This window comes from Geotrypetes seraphini, chromosome 2 (assembly GCF_902459505.1).
Source record: "Geotrypetes seraphini chromosome 2, aGeoSer1.1, whole genome shotgun sequence".
Classification (NCBI taxonomy): domain Eukaryota; kingdom Metazoa; phylum Chordata; class Amphibia; order Gymnophiona; family Dermophiidae; genus Geotrypetes; species Geotrypetes seraphini.
This window is the reverse complement of record NC_047085.1, coordinates 14,638,465-14,659,266: the sequence shown is the minus strand read 5'-3', so window position 1 is coordinate 14,659,266 and position 20,802 is coordinate 14,638,465. Positions and strand designations below refer to the sequence as shown.

At 42.4% G+C, this 20,802-nt stretch overlaps 1 protein-coding gene across 2 annotated transcripts in view; it reads left to right on the top strand.

Annotated features, from left to right (window-relative positions):
• Positions 1-20,802, top strand: part of RHPN1 (rhophilin Rho GTPase binding protein 1) — a 147,560-nt gene that overhangs the window by 83,644 nt on the left and 43,114 nt on the right. For both annotated transcript variants that reach the window (XM_033929895.1, XM_033929896.1), the window contains exons 4-5: positions 17,470-17,545; positions 20,299-20,376. In XM_033929895.1, the coding sequence (XP_033785786.1) occupies positions 17,470-17,545; positions 20,299-20,376 (154 nt within the window). The remainder of the gene's footprint in view (positions 1-17,469; positions 17,546-20,298; positions 20,377-20,802) is intronic.

Sequence of the window (20,802 nt, the reverse complement as noted above, 5' to 3'; positions counted from 1 at the left end):
AAACCTGACTGGCTGGGGGTCCCCCAGGACAGGTTTGGGAACCACTGCTCTGGACCAACACAGGAAAACACACCTGCCCTAGTTTGCAATTTTAACTCCTTTCTCATCGGGATCTTCAAATCCCAGTGGTCAGAGGAACGCAACTTAGGGAGTGCAATATACAGTGGTGCCTCACACAACGAACTTAATTGGTTCCAGGAGCAAGTTTGTTATGTGAAACGTTCGTTATGTGAAACGCGTTTTCCCATAGGAATACATGTAAAAAAAAATAATTCGTTCTGCAGCATAAAATATGCTAAGATGACATAAAAAAAGATACATTTTTGGTTATTATTTTTATTTAGATACATCTAAAAACATAATTGTTTTTTAAAACAACACACATTTTTTAAATTTAAAGACAGACTAAGTAGAGTCTAATTTTACAGTGAGAGAGGGCAGAGTCTCAGCGGCAAAAACGGGGACTTAACTGTTCATTTTTTTTTTTTTCTACCGTGTTTCCCCGATGATAAGGCAGGGCCATCAAATAAGACAGCCCCCCCTTTTTAGAAAAAAATGTAAAATAAGGCACCCCCCCGCAAATAAGCCACCCACCGATACCTGCGCTTACCCGAATCGGGTGGTACGGTGGGTGACTCCGTGTGGTCCCTGGCACCCCCGACACGATCGGGGCAAGAGGGAGCTCAAGCCCTCTTGCCCCCCCGACTCCCCGACACGATCGGGGCAAGAGGGAGCCCAAGCCCTCTTGCCCCCCGACTCCCCGACACGATCGGGGCAAGAGGGAGCCCAAGCCCTCTTGCCCCCCCGACTCCCCGACACGATCGGGGCAAGAGGGAGCCCAAGCCCTCTTGCCCCCCCCCGACTCCCCGACACGATCGGGGCAAGAGGGAGCCCAAGCCCTCTTGCCCCCCGACTCCCCGACACGATCGGGGCAAGAGGGAGCCCAAGCCCTCTTGCCCCCCCGACTCCCCGACACGATCGGGGCAAGAGGGAGCCCAAGCCCTCTTGCCCCGCCGATTCCCCAACTCCCCGACAATATCGGGCCAGGAGGGAGCCCAAGTCCTCCTGGCCACGGCGACCCCCTAACCCCACCCTGCACTACATTACGGGCAGGAGGGATCCCAGGCCCTCCTGCCCTCGACGCAAACCCCCCCTCCCCCCAACGAACGCCCCCCCCAAGAACCTCCGACCGCCCCCCCAGCCGACCCGCGACCCCCCTGGCCGACCCCCACGACACCCCCAACCCCCTTCCCCGTACCTTTCTGTAGTTGGCCGGACAGACGGGAGCCAAACCCGCCTGTCCGGCAGGCAGCCAACGACGGAATGAGGCCGGATTGGCCCATCCGTCCCAAAGCTCCGCCTACTGGTGGGGCCTAAGGCGCCTGGGCCAATCAGAATAGGCCCGGGAGCCTTAGGTCCCTCCTGGGGGCAGGGCCTGAGGCACATGGTCGGGTTGGGCCCATGTGCCTCAGGCCCCGCCCCCAGGAGGGACCTAAGGCTCCCGGGCCTATTCTGATTGGCCCAGGCGCCTTAGGCCCCACCAGTAGGCGGAGCTTTGGGACGGATGGGCCAATCCGGCCTCATTCCGTCGTTGGCTGCCTGCCGGACAGGCGGGTTTGGCTCCCGTCTGTCCGGCCAACTACAGAAAGGTACGGGGAAGGGGGTTGGGGGTGTCGTGGGGGTCGGCCAGGGGGGTCGCGGGTCGGCTGGGGGGCGGTCGGAGGTTCTTGGGGGGGGCGGTCGTTGGGGGGAGGGGGGGTTTGCGTCGAGGGCAGGAGGGCCTGGGATCCCTCCTGCCCGTAATGTAGTGCAGGGTGGGGTTAGGGGGTCGCCGTGGCCAGGAGGACTTGGGCTCCCTCCTGGCCCGATCGTGTCGGGGAGTCGGGGGGGCAAGAGGGCTTGGGCTCCCTCTTGCCCCGATCGTGTCGGGGAGTCGGGGGGGCAAGAGGGCTTGAGCTCCCTCTTGCCCCGATCGTGTCGGGGAGTCGGGGGGGCAAGAGGGCTTGGGCTCCCTCTTGCCCCGATCGTGTCGGGGAGTCGGGGGGGCAAGAGGGCTTGAGCTCCCTCTTGCCCCGATCGTGTCGGGGAGTCGGGGGGGCAAGAGGGCTTGGGCTCCCTCTTGCCCCGATCGTGTCGGGGAGTCGGGGGGGGCAAGAGGGCTTGGGCTCCCTCTTGCCCCGATCGTGTCGGGGAGTCGGGGGGGGGGCAAGAGGGAGCCAGGCGGAGAGAGGGCAGTTAAGCGCAGTGCCTGCGGGGAAGGATGCAGCTCGGGCGACTTCGTTGTGTGAAACGAAGTTCGTTGTACGAATCAAGACATAAAGTTCGTTGTGCGCAGCGTTCGCTGTGCGAGGCGTCCGTTATGCGAGGCACCACTGTAATACGATAGACAATCAATTAGGTATTTGGGGGCTTTGATAAACTACCAACAGCAGCTTATACCTGACAAGCCAATATAGCTTGATGTAATAATTGGATATATGTTCGCTTCTTGTTAGTCTAAACCAGTGGTTCCCAACCCTGTCCTGGAGGAACACCAGGCCAATTGGGTTTTCAGGCTAGCCCTAATGAATATGCATGAAGCAAATTTGCATGCCTATCACTTCCATCATATGCAAATCTCTCTCATGCATATTCATTAGGGCTAGCCTGAAAACCCGATTGGCCTGGTGTTCCTCCAGGACAGGGTTGGGAATCACTGGTCTAAACAATGTCCTTATAACGGAATTTTGCACCACTTTCAACGCATGGAAAACAGTGGAAGGCAGGCCAAGTAGAACAGTATTACAATAGTCAAGGCTAGACATTGCAACTGACTGGATAGGCCATTTGGCCATCATGTTTCTGTGTTTATAATCGGCCCATGAAAGGTAAGCAGACAGATTTCGTAGTACCCTCAACTTGAAGTATGTCTTCCTTACTACCGCGGACACTCCCTGTCTGAACGACAACTGAGGATAGCATATCACTTCAACCACCGAGTTTTAACAGCATGACTGAAGATGCAAATTCCGCTACAATCAAATTAATATACAATGCTAGGAAATATGACCATGTTTCGCCGTTGTTGATGGATGCCCATTGGCTTCCAATTGGCCATAGGATCATTTTTAAAATAATGTTGCTTATATTTAAAACTCTAGCATTCAATGAACCCCAATTTATATCTAGATTATTAATACCACACAGTACTCAACGCTCACTTCGTTCATCTGGCCAAAATCTCCTCTCTGTTCTTTCTCTGAAAATTATAGGAATAAGAAGATCGGATATGTTCTCTGTGATGGGCCCTCAATGGTGGAACTCTCTGCCACAATATATTAGAAACGAAAAAGATGTCACAATGTTCAAAAAATCTTTAAAATCTTTTCTGTTTAAAGATGCTTTTAATATTTAAACTTCTTAAGTGAGGTTTCAAAATGTGCTATAGTTTAACCACCTCCCACCCCCTTGTTTTTTCCATTTTTCTACCAAAATGAAAATTGTAACCTTTGCATTTTCCCTCCCTACTCATGTTTGTATTTTATGAAAGAATATCGTCAATATGTTAGTTTCTTTATATTATACTCTATTTTTAATTTGTTCATCGCTTAGTTATTTTAATAAGCGATTCATCAAACATATTAATAAACTTGAAACTTGAGAGGAACATTAAGGTTGTCTTATCAACATTCAATCTCAGCCTATTCTCATCCAATCACTCCTTTATATACGCGTCATGGTTTCATTCAAAAAATTTTACCGCCACGGCCATCGAATCCTCCATAGGGAAAAAGAATTGGATATCGTCAGCATACAATCTATATGATATGTTTTTTTGTTTGTTTGTTTTTTATTTTTTATTTTTTTTTTTTAAATATCTTTATTCATTTTTACATTATGCAAACAAGTGTACAATAATTCAAGTCATACTATACATTCTTCACTTGAAACTCTACATTCATTTTATACCATAAACTATCTCCCCTCCCTCCCTTTCCATATATTACCCCTCATAATGTCATAAAACCCACCCATCCCTCCTCCCCCCTACATATATTTAATGGGGATAAATATAATTATTTATTTATTATAATACTCAATTAATGGTCTCCACACCTCTTTAAATTTCTTATAATAACCTCTCTTGATTGCCAATGTTTTTTCCATTTCATACACCTGACAAAAAAAAAAAAAAAATGTTTGTTTTTTATTTATAAATTTAATGATTTACAATATCAAAAGATATCAAGGATAAAGGATTCTTGCACCAAGTTTTAACAGTATTTATACAACACAAACATTCCTTTTCAAGCCCACAAATAGTGGGGAGACATGCAACTTTCCAACGAACAAAAATAAGGAAAACAAGAATTGGTTCTTGATTCATAATGAATCTTAACCATTCAATACTATTGGGAATCTTACAACCACCAATTTCTCAGGGATGAATCAATCATTAAAACAATGGAAAAACTCATTTCTGTTCTCGAGCTATTAGAAATTGTTGCAATTGAATAGGATCCCAAAATACATATTCAATGTCTTGTGATTTAACAAGACATTTGCATGGAAATTTTAGATAAAAAGATGCCTCAAGAGCTAGAACTCTTACTCTTAATTTCAGGAATTCTTTCCTTCTTAGTTGTGTAGCTCTTGAGACATCAGGAAAAATTCTAACCGATGATATGTTAAGGGTATCTAGCCGTCTACAAAGCAGGCCCAAATACAAGTTAAACAGCATTGCTGACAGAACCGACCCTTGTGGGATCCCCATTGTTGTTTATTTATTTAAAAGATTTATCAACTGTCTGTTCCTAGGCGGTATTACAAAAGTAACATTCATTAGAATGCCTCTATAAAAAGTGTAGTTTCAAGCATTTTTTTGGAACTTCTGAATATCAGATAGAGCCCTTTGCGTTCCAGTTAAGTTGTTCCACAGCGTTACTCCCTATGATTGAAATGGCAGAGGTTCTCGTACTCTCATAATGCATTTTTGAAAAGTCCATCAGTGACAATCGTATCGCACCCTCAGATCTCAGAGTTCTGAGCGGTCGGTAGATAGCCCTAATTTGCGATAGATGCCAAGGAATCTTACGTAACGCTGACCTTGTCCCATTAACTATGACTTCTTGGGTCCAGTCCTGTAAAAATGACCTGAATCTCCGCAATACAGTTCCCGCCAGACCACAAGCATTCAGCCTTGACAACAGAATCTCATGATCTAGAACAGTGGTCTCCAACTCAAACCCTTTGCAGGGCCACATTTTGGATTTGGAGGTACTTGGAGGGCCTCAGAAAAAATAGTTAATGTCTTATTAAAGAAATGACAATTTTGCATGAGGTAAAACTTTTTATAGTTTATAAATCTTTCCTTTTGGCTAAGTCTTAATAATAATATTGTCATTTTTAGCTAAAGAGACATGTGATCAAGAAACTGTTTTATTTTACTTTTGTGATTATGATAAACATACCGAGGGCCTCACAATAGTACCTGGCAGGCCGCGAGTTTGAGACCACTGCTCTAGAGTATCGAACACTGCAAATATGTCAAGGCAAACCATGATATAAGAACTCCCACGATCAAAACCCCTCCTAACCTCCAGAAATGAGAGTAACACCGTCTCGGTGCTATGGTTTTTCCAAAACGCATGCTGGTGACTATCCAAGATGTCTTTCTGTGAAATGTAACATTCCAATTGTACATGCACCAACTTCTCCACTATTTTTGCAAGCAATGGTAGCGTAGCAATGGGGCGAAAATTCTTGATGTCCCTAACGCCACACTTCTATCATTGACTAAAGGTGTAACAGTAGAGATTTTCGACCTCTCTGGTATAACACCCTCACTCAGGTGAAGACATTAAATGCAACGGACTGGCAAGAATTTTTTTTAAAAAACCAAACAAAAAAACTGGCATTTATTTTTAATTGTGAAAATACTCAGTTTCACATGTGAGCAGAAACAGAAACTGTGTGAGTTAGAGTGCTTGTGATAGCAGCGGTTAGCGAAACGCATCAGGACCTCAGATACGTGGAGCGGCATAATTTAAAAAAAAAAACCAAAAACATCTAAGTCCGTTTTGGGCCTGGGGTGCTAGTCGTCCAAAGTCGGCAGCGTCTAAAGTTCATTCTCGAAAAATACGTCCCCCAATTTATTTATTTATTTTTTCCCGAAAATCGTCTAATTATATGTCCAGCCATTTGATCGTTCAGATCGCCAAGTCGTCCATATTTATACTGCATTCTGGTCCAAAAAATCATCCAAGTCCAAAATGCCTAGACCAAGACCTTTTGGATGTGGGATGGGCCACCCAGACATGGCAACAGAGTAGTGGGGCACCTTATAGGGCACTGCTGTGAACTTCACAAAAAGGGTGCCACATAAACATCTCACCACAACTCCCTTATAGGTCATGGTGAGCCCCCCCCAAACCCATTATACCCATCTGTCTACAACCCTAATAGCTCTTATGGCTGCAGATGCCACCGGTATGGCAGTATGGGGGGGTTTTCATGAGTGCACATGTTCCACCATAAATGTAGTGGTTAGAGTGGCTTATGGGCCTGGGTCCTCCTCTCTATGGTTCACTAGCCCACGCCCAGTCTACTTAAGCCACCTTTGTGCAGCTCTACTAGGCTTTCGTATGCCAGGTGCTGATGTTCTGGAGGCAGGTAATGTACATTTTTATACTGATTTTTATGGCGGTGTGGGGGAGCCAGTGATCACTGGGGGAGTGTGTGGGGGTCTGTATTTTGTCCCTGCAGTGGTTATCTGGCCACTTTGGATAACTTCTGGGCACTTAGACCTGTTTTTAGATCGCCTAAGTCACGTATAAGTTCTGTCTAGGCAGTCTCGTCAAACTTTTGATTATCGCTGCAGGACGACTAAGTTTGGTCGGCCCACAACCCCGCCCACCTCCTGCCCTAACCACTCCTCAAAAAAAAAAAAGTCCCTTTTCGCTCTGGGCACACAGTGGCAGTCAAAAGGCTTAAGCTGCATCTTGATATGTCTAAAGCCCTTTTCAATTATCGTCACTTGGACGACCTGTGTTTTTTGATCGTCCAGATGCTGATTTAGGAAGGTTTTTGGGACGTATTTTCTTTTCGATTATGTACATCATCGTATATTGTTTCACCGAAGTCTTCACCAAAGCTAAGTCTTTTCGTAAATTATTAAAGGTTCAAAACATGGTGTATGATATGAAGACTAGATATGAACACCAAAAAGGAGCACTTGTACAGTGATTGAGAAACGAGCCATTTAGGTGGTGGGCTAGTCTTGCTCATCACACGGTCTCTAATAACAGTAGTTCTCTGAGCACAATAAGTGACTAATGCTAATGGTGTAGGTTTACAAAAACTTGGTGTATTATACTGTTTGTGGTAACCTCCAAAAAGGATTACATTGGATAGCAGTAAACCTTGACAGCTGAAGGAAGGAGATACTTAAATAGAGAATTGTGTGGCATTTGATCAATATGAATGACTTTTATGAAACTTATAAGTAGTTAGCTTTACGGGGTTTAAAAAAACAAACAAACCATTGCGCAAGTTCCTAAAATACAACCCAGTAAGCCATTATTAAGATGGACTTGGGAAAATCCACTGCTTATTTCTAGGGTAAGCAACTTAAAATCTGTTTTACTCTTTTGGGATCTTGCCAGGTACATAGGTATGACCTGGATTGGCCACTGTTGGGAACAGGGGTAGTTGTACTTCGGTCTGTCCCAGTATAGTGATGTTTGTGGACTTACGAGGGGGTGCTGAAAAGTTCTGAGCCCAACCAAGAAGAGAATGGCATGAATATGGTTCATTCATTGATCTGAAACAATGTCAAAACATAGAATTTAATTTCTGCAAATTGGCACTTAATCAAGTTTCAAGTTCATTATTGACTTGATCTACCACTTTATCATTTATTTCAAGGTGGTTGTACAATTTTAAATAGGGTAAAAACAAGTAATATAATTAACATAACTTAACAAAAGATAAAATACACGACTGGACAAACAGGTACGAATGGAAAGAGGTTAAAGGAAAGAGAGATAGAAAGGGAAAATCAAAAGGACGGGGTCAAAAGCAAATAAGTCCAAAACAAATGGACTAGTAAAAGATAAACGTTTTAAAAACCTTAAAAGGACATTCAAACTTGAAAAGCATCTTTAAAAAGGAATGTCTTAAGAAAAGATTTAAATTTCTCGAGGTTAGTTATGAGGTTAGTTAGTTTTCAGCTACAGTGGCAAAATAATGCTCAGAATTTAGGAAGTTGATTGGTTGGGCTGAGAACTTTTCAGCACCCCCTTATATGTAATAAAAGTGAGCCAAGTGTAGGACAATCAAGCCCTTGTGACATCACTGATGAGGTTGGCTCTTATTGGTGGAATGAGACATTGTGACATCACTGATGAGGTTGGCGCTTATTGGTGGAATGAAACATTATGACATCACAATATCAGCCCTGGTTACCAGAGTCTGAAATTGTTCACACTTCAAGGGGGTGCTGAAAGGTTCTCAGCCCAACCAAGAAGAGAATGATGTGGATATAGTTCAATCGATGATCTGAAACAAGGTCAAAATAGAGAATTTCGTTTCTGCAAATTGGCACTTAATGAAATAAGATGACCCTCTTTTCAGCCACAGTGACGAAATAACGCTCAGAATATAGGAAGTTGGTTGGTTGGGCTGAGAACTTTTCAGCACCCCCTCGTAATTACATCTAAACTAATTTTTCAGTAAGAAGCAGGAGTACAACCAAGGGACTGATATCTCCGGAGCTGCTCTAAAGTCAAATCACTAAATTCCTGTTCCCTTGTCTAATTTTCTTGCCTGCTCCCTCCTGATTAGCACAGAACAGCCTTTTTCCTTTATATATTTATGAATTCGTGCATTCTTTGCTGCTGCCCTCCATTAACCTGGCTGCTTTGAGCAGAATGAATCTTTTCTTTGTTCAGGTATTTGGATCAATCTTTAAAGCTCATTAGAGAGAATGTGATAACCGCTTCTCCACACTAGTTTATCGCTCTCAGGAGACCCTTTTGCTCAGTGAATATCTATGAATAGACCGCGATGGGGATGGTTTTTGTCCTCCTTTTCACTCCGTGCCTCTTGCTAAGTGTGTAATAATTCAGGAAGAGGTGATAAGCGGTGAGTGTTATTAAGAACTGTAGTAGTTACATAAGTTGTTATGCAAACATTAAAGTAATTATATAAACTGTGCCTGACCTCTCCCGGATCGTCACCAATGTGCTTTAAAACTGCTGTGAGATTCATAACCTTAAGTGTGTTATTTCTCAGCTGCTTGAAAACCTGAGGTGCATCAGAAAATTGATGCAGAAAGACCAGCCTTAGAAAATATACACTTCCTCCTCCCCATTCGCAGTTTCCACACCCGCGGTTTCACAAATTCATGATTTGGGGGGGGGGAAAGAGGGGGGGAAACCCCATATTTTATCACGTTCCTACTTCTCTCCCTCCTTCCCCACGGCATCCCGACCATACCTGGAGGTCTAGCAGGCTTTTAGGGCAGGAGCGATCTTCCTACGCTCCTTCCCCATGTAGATTGCCAATAGGAAATGGCTGCCTTGAACGCCCGCCGTAGTCTCAAGAGACTACGGGAACTCACGGCAGTCATTTCCTATTGGCGATCTGCATGGGGCAGGAGCGTAGGAAGATCGCTTTTGACACGAAAGCCTGCTAGACCACCAGGTAAGGCCGGGATGCTGGGGGGAAGGCGGGAGGGAGGCGGGGGTGGGTCAGAGCCAGACGAGAAGATATTTGTGGTTTTTCTCCATTCGCGGTCCGGCTCTGCCCCTATCCCCCACGAATACCGAGGGAGATGTGTACATCCTCCCTAGAAACATAGAAACATAGAAATAGACGGCAGATAAGGGCCACGGCCCACCAAGTCTGCCCACCCCAATAACCCTCCCCTGCAGAAAGAGCAGATAAGGATTAGCCGTTGCTGTTGGGAGGTCAGGTGAAGCGTAAAACACTTGCCGGTGACCACTGTGGGGCAGTGTGTGGCACAGGGGTTAGAGCTACAAAAGATTATACAGGACCACGGAAAAGCAAGATATTAAAGCACAGGAATCATTGTTTGTTATCCTTATTTATATCGAAGAGTCTGTTAAGAATTTCTGAAATAGAAAAGATTATTAAGTTTTCCGAAAAGTTGGTAAAAAAGGAAGTTCGAGCCTACCGGGACAGATAGCGAAATATGATATGAATGTAATAAACCACTTAGGATATAAGTGGTATATAAATAATTTAAAAAAAAAAAAAAATTCTGGCTTATGCTGAATGGTAGATTGAAAATGGCACAGCTCTTTTCAAAACTGGACTCCAGGGATGTGGAATTGAGTTTTAGGATGGGTGGTAGAGGTGCTAATATGGACAAAATACTTAAAAAAAAATATTACAAAGGGTTTTGAGCTGGGAGAAGTGGGGAGGCACTACATTTTTGTATTTCATTTACTGGGTGAGGGTGTAAGGAAGGGGCATATCTTTAACCCCTTCCCTACCAGGCACTTTTAATATTTAAAAAAAGAGGCTGCTTAAAGCAAAAGCTACAGGCGTATTGGTTCACGCGCTACCTTGCTGATACTCTTGGAGGAAAATGAACTGCATCCCTTGAGATGTGATTAACTTTGTAAAAATAATGCGGCTTGCAAACATTAGTTCAGTGGGGGGTAGGGGCAGGATTGTACCTCTGTTCCCTCTAAGCTGAGTGGGAATTCTCCAACTGCATGGCTGCCAGTAGGGGGTACTGCATCAATGTTAGGGTCTCAATTGCTAGGGACAGGCAAGTTTCCTGGATCCTGGCAGAGTTTGCCTGTCCATCATTATTGAAAATGTGATTGTGAAACAGCACCCCCTACTGGCAGGACTGAAGGTTGAACTAATTTTATTTTTCTTATTACAATTTTATTGAAATAATTTTTCTTTTTTTTTTTTTTTTTTACTCCCCTTTCCTTATGTGTTCACCTTACTTGTTTTTTCAACTTCTACACAAATTGTAACTTTTTCCCATCTCTTCCCTGTGTTTCTAGTCTTGTTAAATTCGTCAATAGTCTTGTTAGTCTTAGTTACTGTATTATCCCCCTTATATTGTAATTTTATCAGTATGTACATCGCTTAGAATTTAGATTAAGCGATTAATCAAATTATTATTAAACTTGAAACTTGAAACTTGAAGGTGGAGAAGTCAGCTCAGATGGAGTGCAAATGGACATTGAAGGAACTGCAGTGTATGTCTGCAGAGGTGGGGTTAAGGTAGATTAAGAGGATGTTTGTACTTTATTATGTTTTTTTTCAAATATTAATGGAACATTTGTTGAAACAAAACCATTAATGCAATCATTAATAAGATATTATACATTCATTTGGTATCCCTATACCAAATGAATGTATAATTTAAAAGGTTCTCCATTAGAAATTATCCCTCCATTTTATCTAAAAAAGTTCTTTCATTATCTCGGTCCTTTTATTCTCTCGCTTATCCAAAACAGTTTTCTTTCTGCAACTGTTCCTATCCCTTGGAAAACATCTATTGTTACACCAATAATAAAAAATTTTAAAATTAGTCAAGACGACACTTCTAATTACCGCCCTATCTCTAATCTACCTTTTCTAATGAAACTATCTGAAAAATTAGTTTTCGAGCAACTCTCAGATTTTATTGAATCTTCGAACGCCCTCCACCCTAATCAAACGGGTTTTCGAAAACATCATAGCACAGAATACTCGATGATCGGTCTTGTAACAAATATCCATTATTATCTTGACCATCACAAATCCGTTGCCCTTTTCTCGTTAGATTTATCAGCTGCATTCGATACAATTGATCACGAACTTTTATTAAATCGGATGCAATCATTAGGCATAGGCGGTCAAGTCTTACAGTGGTTAACTTCTTTTTTATCAGACCGTACTTCCCGAGTCAAGTTCAATGACACCTATTCTTCAAATTACTCCACAACCTACGGGGTGCCTCAAGGATCAATACTATCACCTCTCTTATTTAACATTTTCTTATCACCTCTTCTAACCATTTTGCAATCACTAGGCTTTACAACTTTCTCCTATGCAGACGATATTCAACTCATACACCCCTTTGACCCAGAAAAAGATGAAGAAATAAAAGCTATTAATGAAAAACTAGAACTAATAAAAAACTGGTTAAGTTGTAACAAATTAGCATTGAACATTCAAAAATCAAAAACCATGTTTTTTACTTGGAAAGGAAACTTAACACCAATTTCACCATTTATTCTAGACAATACCCCTCTAGAATCTGTATCCAAACTGAAAATTCTTGGAGTAACAATCGACGTGGACTTATCATTTCACAATCATATTAGTGAAGTAGTTAAATCTTGCTTTTACAGACTACGTCTTATTCGTTCATATTTCCACCTTCCTTGATTCCAAATCAATCAACATTCTGGTCCATTCTCTTATCATATCTAAAATTGATTATTGTAATTCTCTCTTTATTAACATAACTCAGAAGAAAAAAAAAACAACTTCAGATTATCCAAAATACTGCAATAAAGTTAATCCATAAAGCGAAAAAATATGATCACGTCACTCCATTACTGATTAAATCACACTGGCTACCCATTTCCCACCGAATTACTTTCAAAATTAATCTTTTGGTATATAAAACATTGACCTTCAATGAACCGCAATTTATCTCAAAAATGATTATTCCATATAACTCCGCACGTTCCCTACGATCATCATTCTCAAACTTACTATCTATTCCCTCCCTAAAAATTATCGGCACTAGAAGAAATGACATATTTTCCGTTATGGCCCCTACATTATGGAACTCCCTACCAAACTATATAAGAAATGAAAAAGACCTATTATCGTTTAAAAAATTTTTAAAAACTTTTCTATTTCAAGATGCATTTGATACGTGACATAACACACTTAAATTTTTTACGTTTTACCACGACCATCAAACTTAACAACTCTCTCTGTCCCCTATTGTGCTTTCCCTTTTATGTAAATTTCAACAGATAAAGATATTGTAACTTTTCCCTCCTTTCCTGCCCATTCATGTCAGTCCCTATCCTAATTTATCTTAAAATTAATGGATTTATAATGGCCGTTTTTTTTCTTTCTTTTGTTCCAACTGTTATACTGCTTTATATTGTTTGTCTTTTGTCTAATTTGTCTAAATTGTATGTGAAACCACCACCTAGTGGCTTTTAAACTGTAAATCGCTTAGATATTTTTATAAGCGATTCATCAAATGCTAATAAACTTGAAACTTAACTGTATTTTAGCCTTTTTTTGCAGTTGATGCTGTAGGAAATCAGCAGATATTAATAATCCTTTAAACTCTTGTGAAACTTGAAAAATTTTAGGCTTATAAAAAAAGGCTTATAGCTGTGAGCGCTTGAGATCCTTAGTACTTCTCCATTACATCCATTTTGGATATATCATCTTGGGCTTTAGCCAAAGTCTGTAAGAATTTAGTGGAAATTAGCTGATAACATGCATTTTTTCAGTTGATGTCTCTCCACTCGATATTCAGACTGTGGGAGATAGCCAGCTATCTCTGCAGTCCGTGGCAAAACTGGAAATTCAGTGCCAGCATGGTATTTAGCGACTGGCATTGAATTTCCAGTTTAAATTTGGCTGGCCGGTTAGGTCCTAGTGGCCAAAAAAAAAGATCCACTTTTTAGGTGGGTCTGTCTGGCCGCTGAACTTAGCCACCAAGCCACTGAATATTGGCAGTGACTGGCTATGTCTCGTGACATGGTTGTGCATTGGTCAATCCGTCAAACGGGATATTTCAGTGGGGGATAGCTGGACCTCTCCCGCTGATTATCATCAGATAGCTGGCTATGTGCTATTTATAGTTTAACAAAACAAGCGTCAAAAAGCATCAAAATTGCCAGTTTATATGAAAGACATCAAGCATCGTACTTCATCTTACAACACGGGTGACGCTTTAACAATTTTTAAAATTTACAGAAATCTTTGGGTTGCTTGATGTATTCTGACAGCCTGTTCCATTCAGCAAGACCCGCACATAAGAAAGTACTAGATCTCTCGGAGAGAGAAAGAGATAATGGTTACAGTGGATGGGCAGACTGGATTTGGCCTTTATCTGCCGTCATGTTTCTATGTTTCTCTCTTATAGTCTGTAAATAAACCCCCTCTTTTACTAAACCGCAATAACAGTTTTTAGCACAGGGAGCCGCACCGAATGCTCCGTGCGGCTCCCGACGCTCATAGGGGGAGGGGTATAATTTCGTATGAGTTGGAATAACCAGATTACAATGTGTTGCAGAGCATAGTGGTCGAGAGGGAACATAGGACATCACACAATCCTGTAGGTATTTTGGTGATAATAAATGATTTACTACTACTACTACCATTCATTCATTCGTATCCGACCCTTGGATACTCTGTAGACCATTCCTTGCCATGCTTCCCTGTTTTCCATGGCTTCTTTCAATTGCTTGATGTTCATTCCCGTGTCATTCTTGATGGTAACCTGCCAATGAGCCTTTGGTTTCTCCTGCTTCCTTTTACCACTGACCATTCCGGGTTGCACCTCCTTTTCTAGTGAATTTGCCCTCATCATATGTCCAAAAATAGGACAGTTTTGGTCTGGTAATCTTGCCTTCCAAGAACAACTCTAGGTTTATATGATCAAGAAAATCTTTGTTGGTGATCCTAGCTGTCCAAGGGATTTGTAGAAGTCTTCCCCAGCACTACAGCTCGAAGGCGTCGATTTTTCTTCTATCTTGTTTCTTGAGTGTTCATGTCTCAGCCATATGTCGCAATTGGGAACACAATGGCAGTGATCAGTCTTTGTTTGATGGTGACTGAGACGTCTTTGCATATCCATATTTTATCCATGCTTACCATGGATGCACACCCCAGTGCTAATTAATTCTTCATCTCTGCTGTCGAACCACCACTGTGATCAATGAGGGCCACAAGGAAAATGAAGCTGTCAACCACTTATATTTCTTAATTGTTGATCTTTATGTGGACTTTCTTGTTGGCAGTAGTCATGATTTTGACCTTCTTGATGTTCAGGTAAAGTCCCATCTTCTTACTTTCTTCTTTCAGCTTCAGGATCAACTTCTTCAGGACCTTCTCACTCTCTGCCAGCAGGGTAGCACCATCTACATATCTCAGATTGCTGATGGTTCTTCCACCTATTTTTACCCCAACACATGAATCATCTAAGTCCAGCTTCCTCATGATTAATTCTGCATAGAGGTTGAAAAGAAAAGGAGAGAAGATGCAGCCTTGTCTCGAGCCCCTTCCTTACACCCTCGGGCAATACAATGATATGAAATATGAAGAAGCATATTCATACTTCCCAATCCCAAACAAAGTTTGAATAATGGAATTTTGAACAACTTATAACACACACATGTCGTAAGATGTCATCAGTGTTACAGTAGTCCAAACCAGCTAACACATTCAAAGTTTACTCAACATCCGCAACTTAAAGTAAATATTTTAATCACATTCTGTAGATGTAATTTAAAGGTTAATTGGGGATCCAATTGGCCGACTCTGCCAATTCTTTTTACCTCCCTCCCGCCTCCCCCCACATACCTTTTTGAATCCCTAGTGGTCCAGTAGTGTACTTGGTAGGAGCGAGCTTTCCACGCTCCTGCCCTGCGATGAGCCCCTCCATGAATGGCCGCCTTGAGTTCTCGTGGCCCAGTGTACCATGCATAAGCGAGCTTTCACACTCCAGCCCGGCACTGAGTCACTCGCTGAGTACTCACGAATCCTGTTAATTCAGTAGTCTTAGCAAAAAAAAAAAACCCCTAGAAAGCAAGAAAAGAAATTAGGAAATGTAATTGGCATTTAAAGACACCTCCTCTGTTCTTTCTGCATCAGGTTTTCAAACGTCCACACAATAGCATGAGTCTGCCCTAACACCACCTAAGGCTATGGATCTCGCAGTAGATTTAAAGCGCGTTGCCAGGTTCTAAATGACAAGTAATGAAAGTAAGGTCCAAAAAGAAGGAAGAAAATCCAGGAAGTCCAAAAACCTTTATTCCAAATGGTCAACACATGTATTAAAAATTCTCAAACAATCATTAATCACTTGTGTTCCTGAACATTTAAACTTGTTCACGGGCTGTGTTTCGGCATTGAAGCCTGTGTCGGGGGGTCTCCTGCACTATCGCACTTTCTGAACTAAATCAAAGCAGGATTGCAATAGCATTAATCTAGGGGGGGAGGGGGGGAACTGAAATTGCAACACTGACCCAGCTTTCAATATATTCGATACGCGTTGCAAGGTGCACTAACATGTGCCCAGCGACCTGATGTAAGCTGTTGCACCTAAATTTTAATAACCCAAAGTGGGTTTGGTGCATCTTAACATCATTATGGAACCGGTGGTAAGTACACTTTTCTGTCACATCTACTGCATATTTAATTTGCCGCTTAATAGAACTGCCTTTTTGTATTCTGTAATTAGTAAAAGCGTAAGAATCGGTAGCATGGAATGTTGCTACTCTCTGGGATTCTAGAATCTTGTTACTCTTTGGGATTCCGGAATCTTGCTACTCCTTGGGATTCTGTATGGAATGTTGCTACTCTCTGGGATTCTGTATGGAATGTTGCTACTCTACGGGATTCTAGAATCTTGTTACTCTTTGGGATTCCGGAATCTTGCTACTCCTTGGGATTCTGTATGGAATGTTGCTACTCTACGGGATTCTAGAATCTTGTTACTCTTTGGGATTCCGGAATCTTGCTACTCCTTGGGATTCTGTATGGAATGTTGCTACTCTCTGGGATTCTAGAATCTTGTTACTCTCTGGGATTCTGTATGGAATGTTGCTACTCTACGGGATTCTAGAATCTTGTTACTCTTTGAGATTCCGGAATCTTGCTACTCCTTGGGATTCTGTATGGAATGTTGCTACTCTACGGGATTCTAGAATCTTGTTACTCTTTGGGATTCCGGAATCTTGCTACTCCTTGGGATTCTGTATGGAATGTTGCTACTCTCTGGGATTCTAGAATCTTGTTACTCTTTGGGATTCCGGAATCTTGCTACTCCTTGGGATTCTGTATGGAATGTTGCTACTCTCTGGGATTCTAGAATCTTGTTACTCTCTGGGATTCCAGAATCTTTCTACTCCTTGGGATTCTGTATGGAATGTTGCTACTCTACGGGATTCTAGAATCTTGTTACTCTTTGGGATTCCAGAATCTTTCTACTCCTTGGGATTCTGCAATCTTGCTACTCGTTGGGGTTCTCTGTGGAATGTTGCTACTCTTTGGGTTTTGGCCAGGTACTAGGGACCTGGATTGGCCACCGTAAGAACGGGCTACTGGGCTTGATGGACCTTTGGTCTGACCCAGTAAGGCTGTTCTTATGAATAAAATATGAATTAGACCAGGGAAATAAGGAACAGGAGAACCAAGAAGCAGGCAATAGGCCGCTTATCAAATCTATAACTACGCTGTTTGTGATTTTTGTAGTGAAGCCATCAGTGTCCCGATGATCCCACTGGGGCTAAAAGAGACCAGAGAACTGGACCTTATGAAACCATTGGAAGTAAGTTCATTAAAGTCACCATTTTAAAATTAAAAATTTTTGGATCTCTATTTGGGATCAAATAAATCATTTAATGGAAAATTATGTAGCATTATCATACGACACAATTTTATTTGGCATGCTGATGAGAGCTAAGCCTCAAATATCTGCTAATAATAATAAGCTTTTGATGATATTGACAGGAGTTGCCATTCAACAAATAACGTATAACTGGAAAGATTGTACAAGCTTGAATTATTGTTTCTGGTGGAATTCAGTATGTCATGTGTTTAAAATGGAAAGAGCGTTGGCAGTTCAAAAAGGTTACTATAATAAATTTAAGGATGTGTGGGGGCCATTTTTAAATTATTCTAATGAATAATTTACACTTTTCCCAATTTTAATTCTTACATGTGGATCGGGGGGGTGTGAGTTGGATTTCTATTAATAATATATATGAATGATAAGATATTATATTCATGTGGTATATTTTTTGTTGTATATGGAAGTGCGAGGGGGTGGGGGGTTATATCTTTTTGTTGTATGATATAGTAGATTTTCAAGTGATATTGTATTCTAATTGTTTGATATTTACTGTACACTTGTGAATTATAAAATGAATTAAAAAAAAAAAGTCACTATTTTATGTTTTATTGCTATTAATCGAGGTTGCATTGGGAGAGGTATGGCCAGTAGGAAAAATGGGTATTGATGCCTCTGTATAACACTGGTGAGACCTCATTTAGAATATTGTGTACAATTCTGGAGGCTGCACCTTCAAAAAGATATAAAAAGGATGGAGTTGGTCCAGAGGAAGGCTTCTAAAATGGTATGTGGTCTTTATCATAAAGTATTTGGGGACAGACTTAAAGATCTGAATCTGTATACTTTGGAGGAAAGGCGGAAGAGGGGGAGATATGATAGAGACATTTAAATACCTACGTAATGTAAATGCGCACGAGTCGAGTCTTTTTCATTTGAAAGAAAACTCTGCAGTGAGAGGGCATAGGATAAAGTTAAGAGGTGATACAGGCTCCTGAGTAATCTTAAGAAATACTTTTTTACAGAAAGGGTGGTAGATGTGTGGAACAGTCTCCCGGAAGAGGTGGTGGAGACAGAGACTGTGTCTGAATTTAAGAGGGCCTGGGATAGGCACGTGGGATCTCTCGGAGAGAGAAAGAGATAATGGTTACTGCGGATGGGCAGCTCTATGACCTCACAATGCAGGTGTAAAGAGCCGTAGCCAATAGAAAGAGGAGATGCAAATTGTTAAGAGCCTTAGCCAATAGGGAGAGGAGGAGAAAGTGGATGCTGCGGATGGGCCATTTGGCCTTTATCTGCCATCATGTTTCTATGTTTCTATAACCATAAGTTCTATGACATCACAATGCAGGTGTAAAGAGCCTTAGCCTATAGGAAGAGGAGATGCAAATGTTAAGAGCCTTGGCCAATAGGGAGAGGAGGAGAAAGTGGATGCTGCGGATGGGCCATTTGGCCTTTATCTGCCGTCATGTTTCTATGTTTCTAGACTTGATGCATTTCTGCCAGGAAGCCATTCGGCACCTTGGAGTTAATCCCATTCTGTTTAAGTTGAACAGTTCAAAAGCCGTGTTTATCATATAAAGAAACGCTTACATGCGGGTTTTTGGCTGACTCCTCGTTGAAATCAGTTACATTATAATATGTGTGATTCACATTTATGTTGGGGATGGAGCAGATACACATCAACCAGTGTTGAATCTTCATGATGAAAAAAATGTACAGTATTTTATTGATGTAATGAGACAGTGTTTCGGTTTAGAAAGCCTGCATCAGGAGTACATATATTGTCTAAAATTAAAACAGACAAAATATTAATGATATAACATGATAAAATGATATATAATAAATGGTGATGCTGGGGTTTGGGAGGTGTCAGTGGTTGGGGGGGATGTCAGGGGTTCAGGCTGCCAGTGGCAGTAGGGGGTGAGCATCCCTCCTGCCAATCCACGATGGGAGGGTGTTGGGTAGTGTTAGGCAGGAGGGATGCTCATCCCCCTACTGCCGCCTGCAGCCTGAACCCCTGACATCCCCCCCCCAACCACTGACACCTCCCAAACCCCGGCACCAAACAGCATTCAGCCTTACCCCATCTGGAACCGGCACGCAGCCCACAGGACGTGCCGGTGCTAGTGAAAGAAGTTCTTGCCTCTTGCCTGGAGAGAGCGAGAACAAGAAGGCCTTGAGCATGCGCAGATGTCCAAGGCCCAGGCAAGAGGCAGGAACTTCTTTCACCGGCACCGGCATGTCCTGTGGTCTGCGTGCCGGTGCCAGATGGGGGTAAGGCTGAATGCTGTTTGGGCAGGCGGTGCTGGTTCTCGGGGTGGGGTGGGAGTAGAGCAGCGCCACTGGCCTCGGGGGGTGGGTGGGGGGGTGGGAATGTATTAAGCGAGTTTCCCTTACTTCCTATGGGGAAACTCACTTTGATATACGAGTAATTTGGTTTACGAGCATGCTTCTGGAACGAATTATGCTCGTAAACCAAGGTTCCACTTTGAAGTTTGGAGATGCAAATTATATCAAGAAAAAGTCTTTTATTTCTACAGGATCGGGCAGAGTTGGAAGATCTTCATCTGTGCCAGTGGTTCCCAACCCAATGGGCTAGTGGTCCTGAAGGACAGGGTTGGGAACCACTGATCTAAGCAACCTCCTCAAGCCTCCCCCCTTGAATATTGAAATGTTAGTATTGTAGATAAACCCAAATAAAATCGAACTTTTGTTTCCCTTATGCGCAGGAATCGATCAGTGAGCGCTATGGTGAGGCTGGTTCCCTCTACGAAAAGGAAATTGGAGACTTCATGGACTTACGGCAGGTCAGTAGATATCTGAAAAGGAAATGGCTAGGGCTGCACGTTAGTTCTGCATTAGCCACTCGGCGATACTTGGGTAATTACATGTTAGAACATAAAAATATACAAATTGCCGCTGCCTGGTCAGACTAGTGGTCCATCGTGCCCAGCACTCCGCTCACGCAGAGTCAAAGACCAGTGCCCTAATTGAGTCTAGCCTTACCTGATTATGTTCTGTTCCAGGTGGAACTTATCCAACCTTGTCTTGAATCCCTGGAGGGTGTTTTCCCTTACAACAGATTCCGGAAGAGCATTCCAGTTCTCCACTACTTTCTGGGTGAAGAAGAACTTCCTTACGTTTGTACGGAATCTATCCCCTTTTATCTTCAGAGAGTGCCTTCTCGTTCTCTCCACCTTGGAGAGGGTGAACAACCTGTCTTTATCTACTAA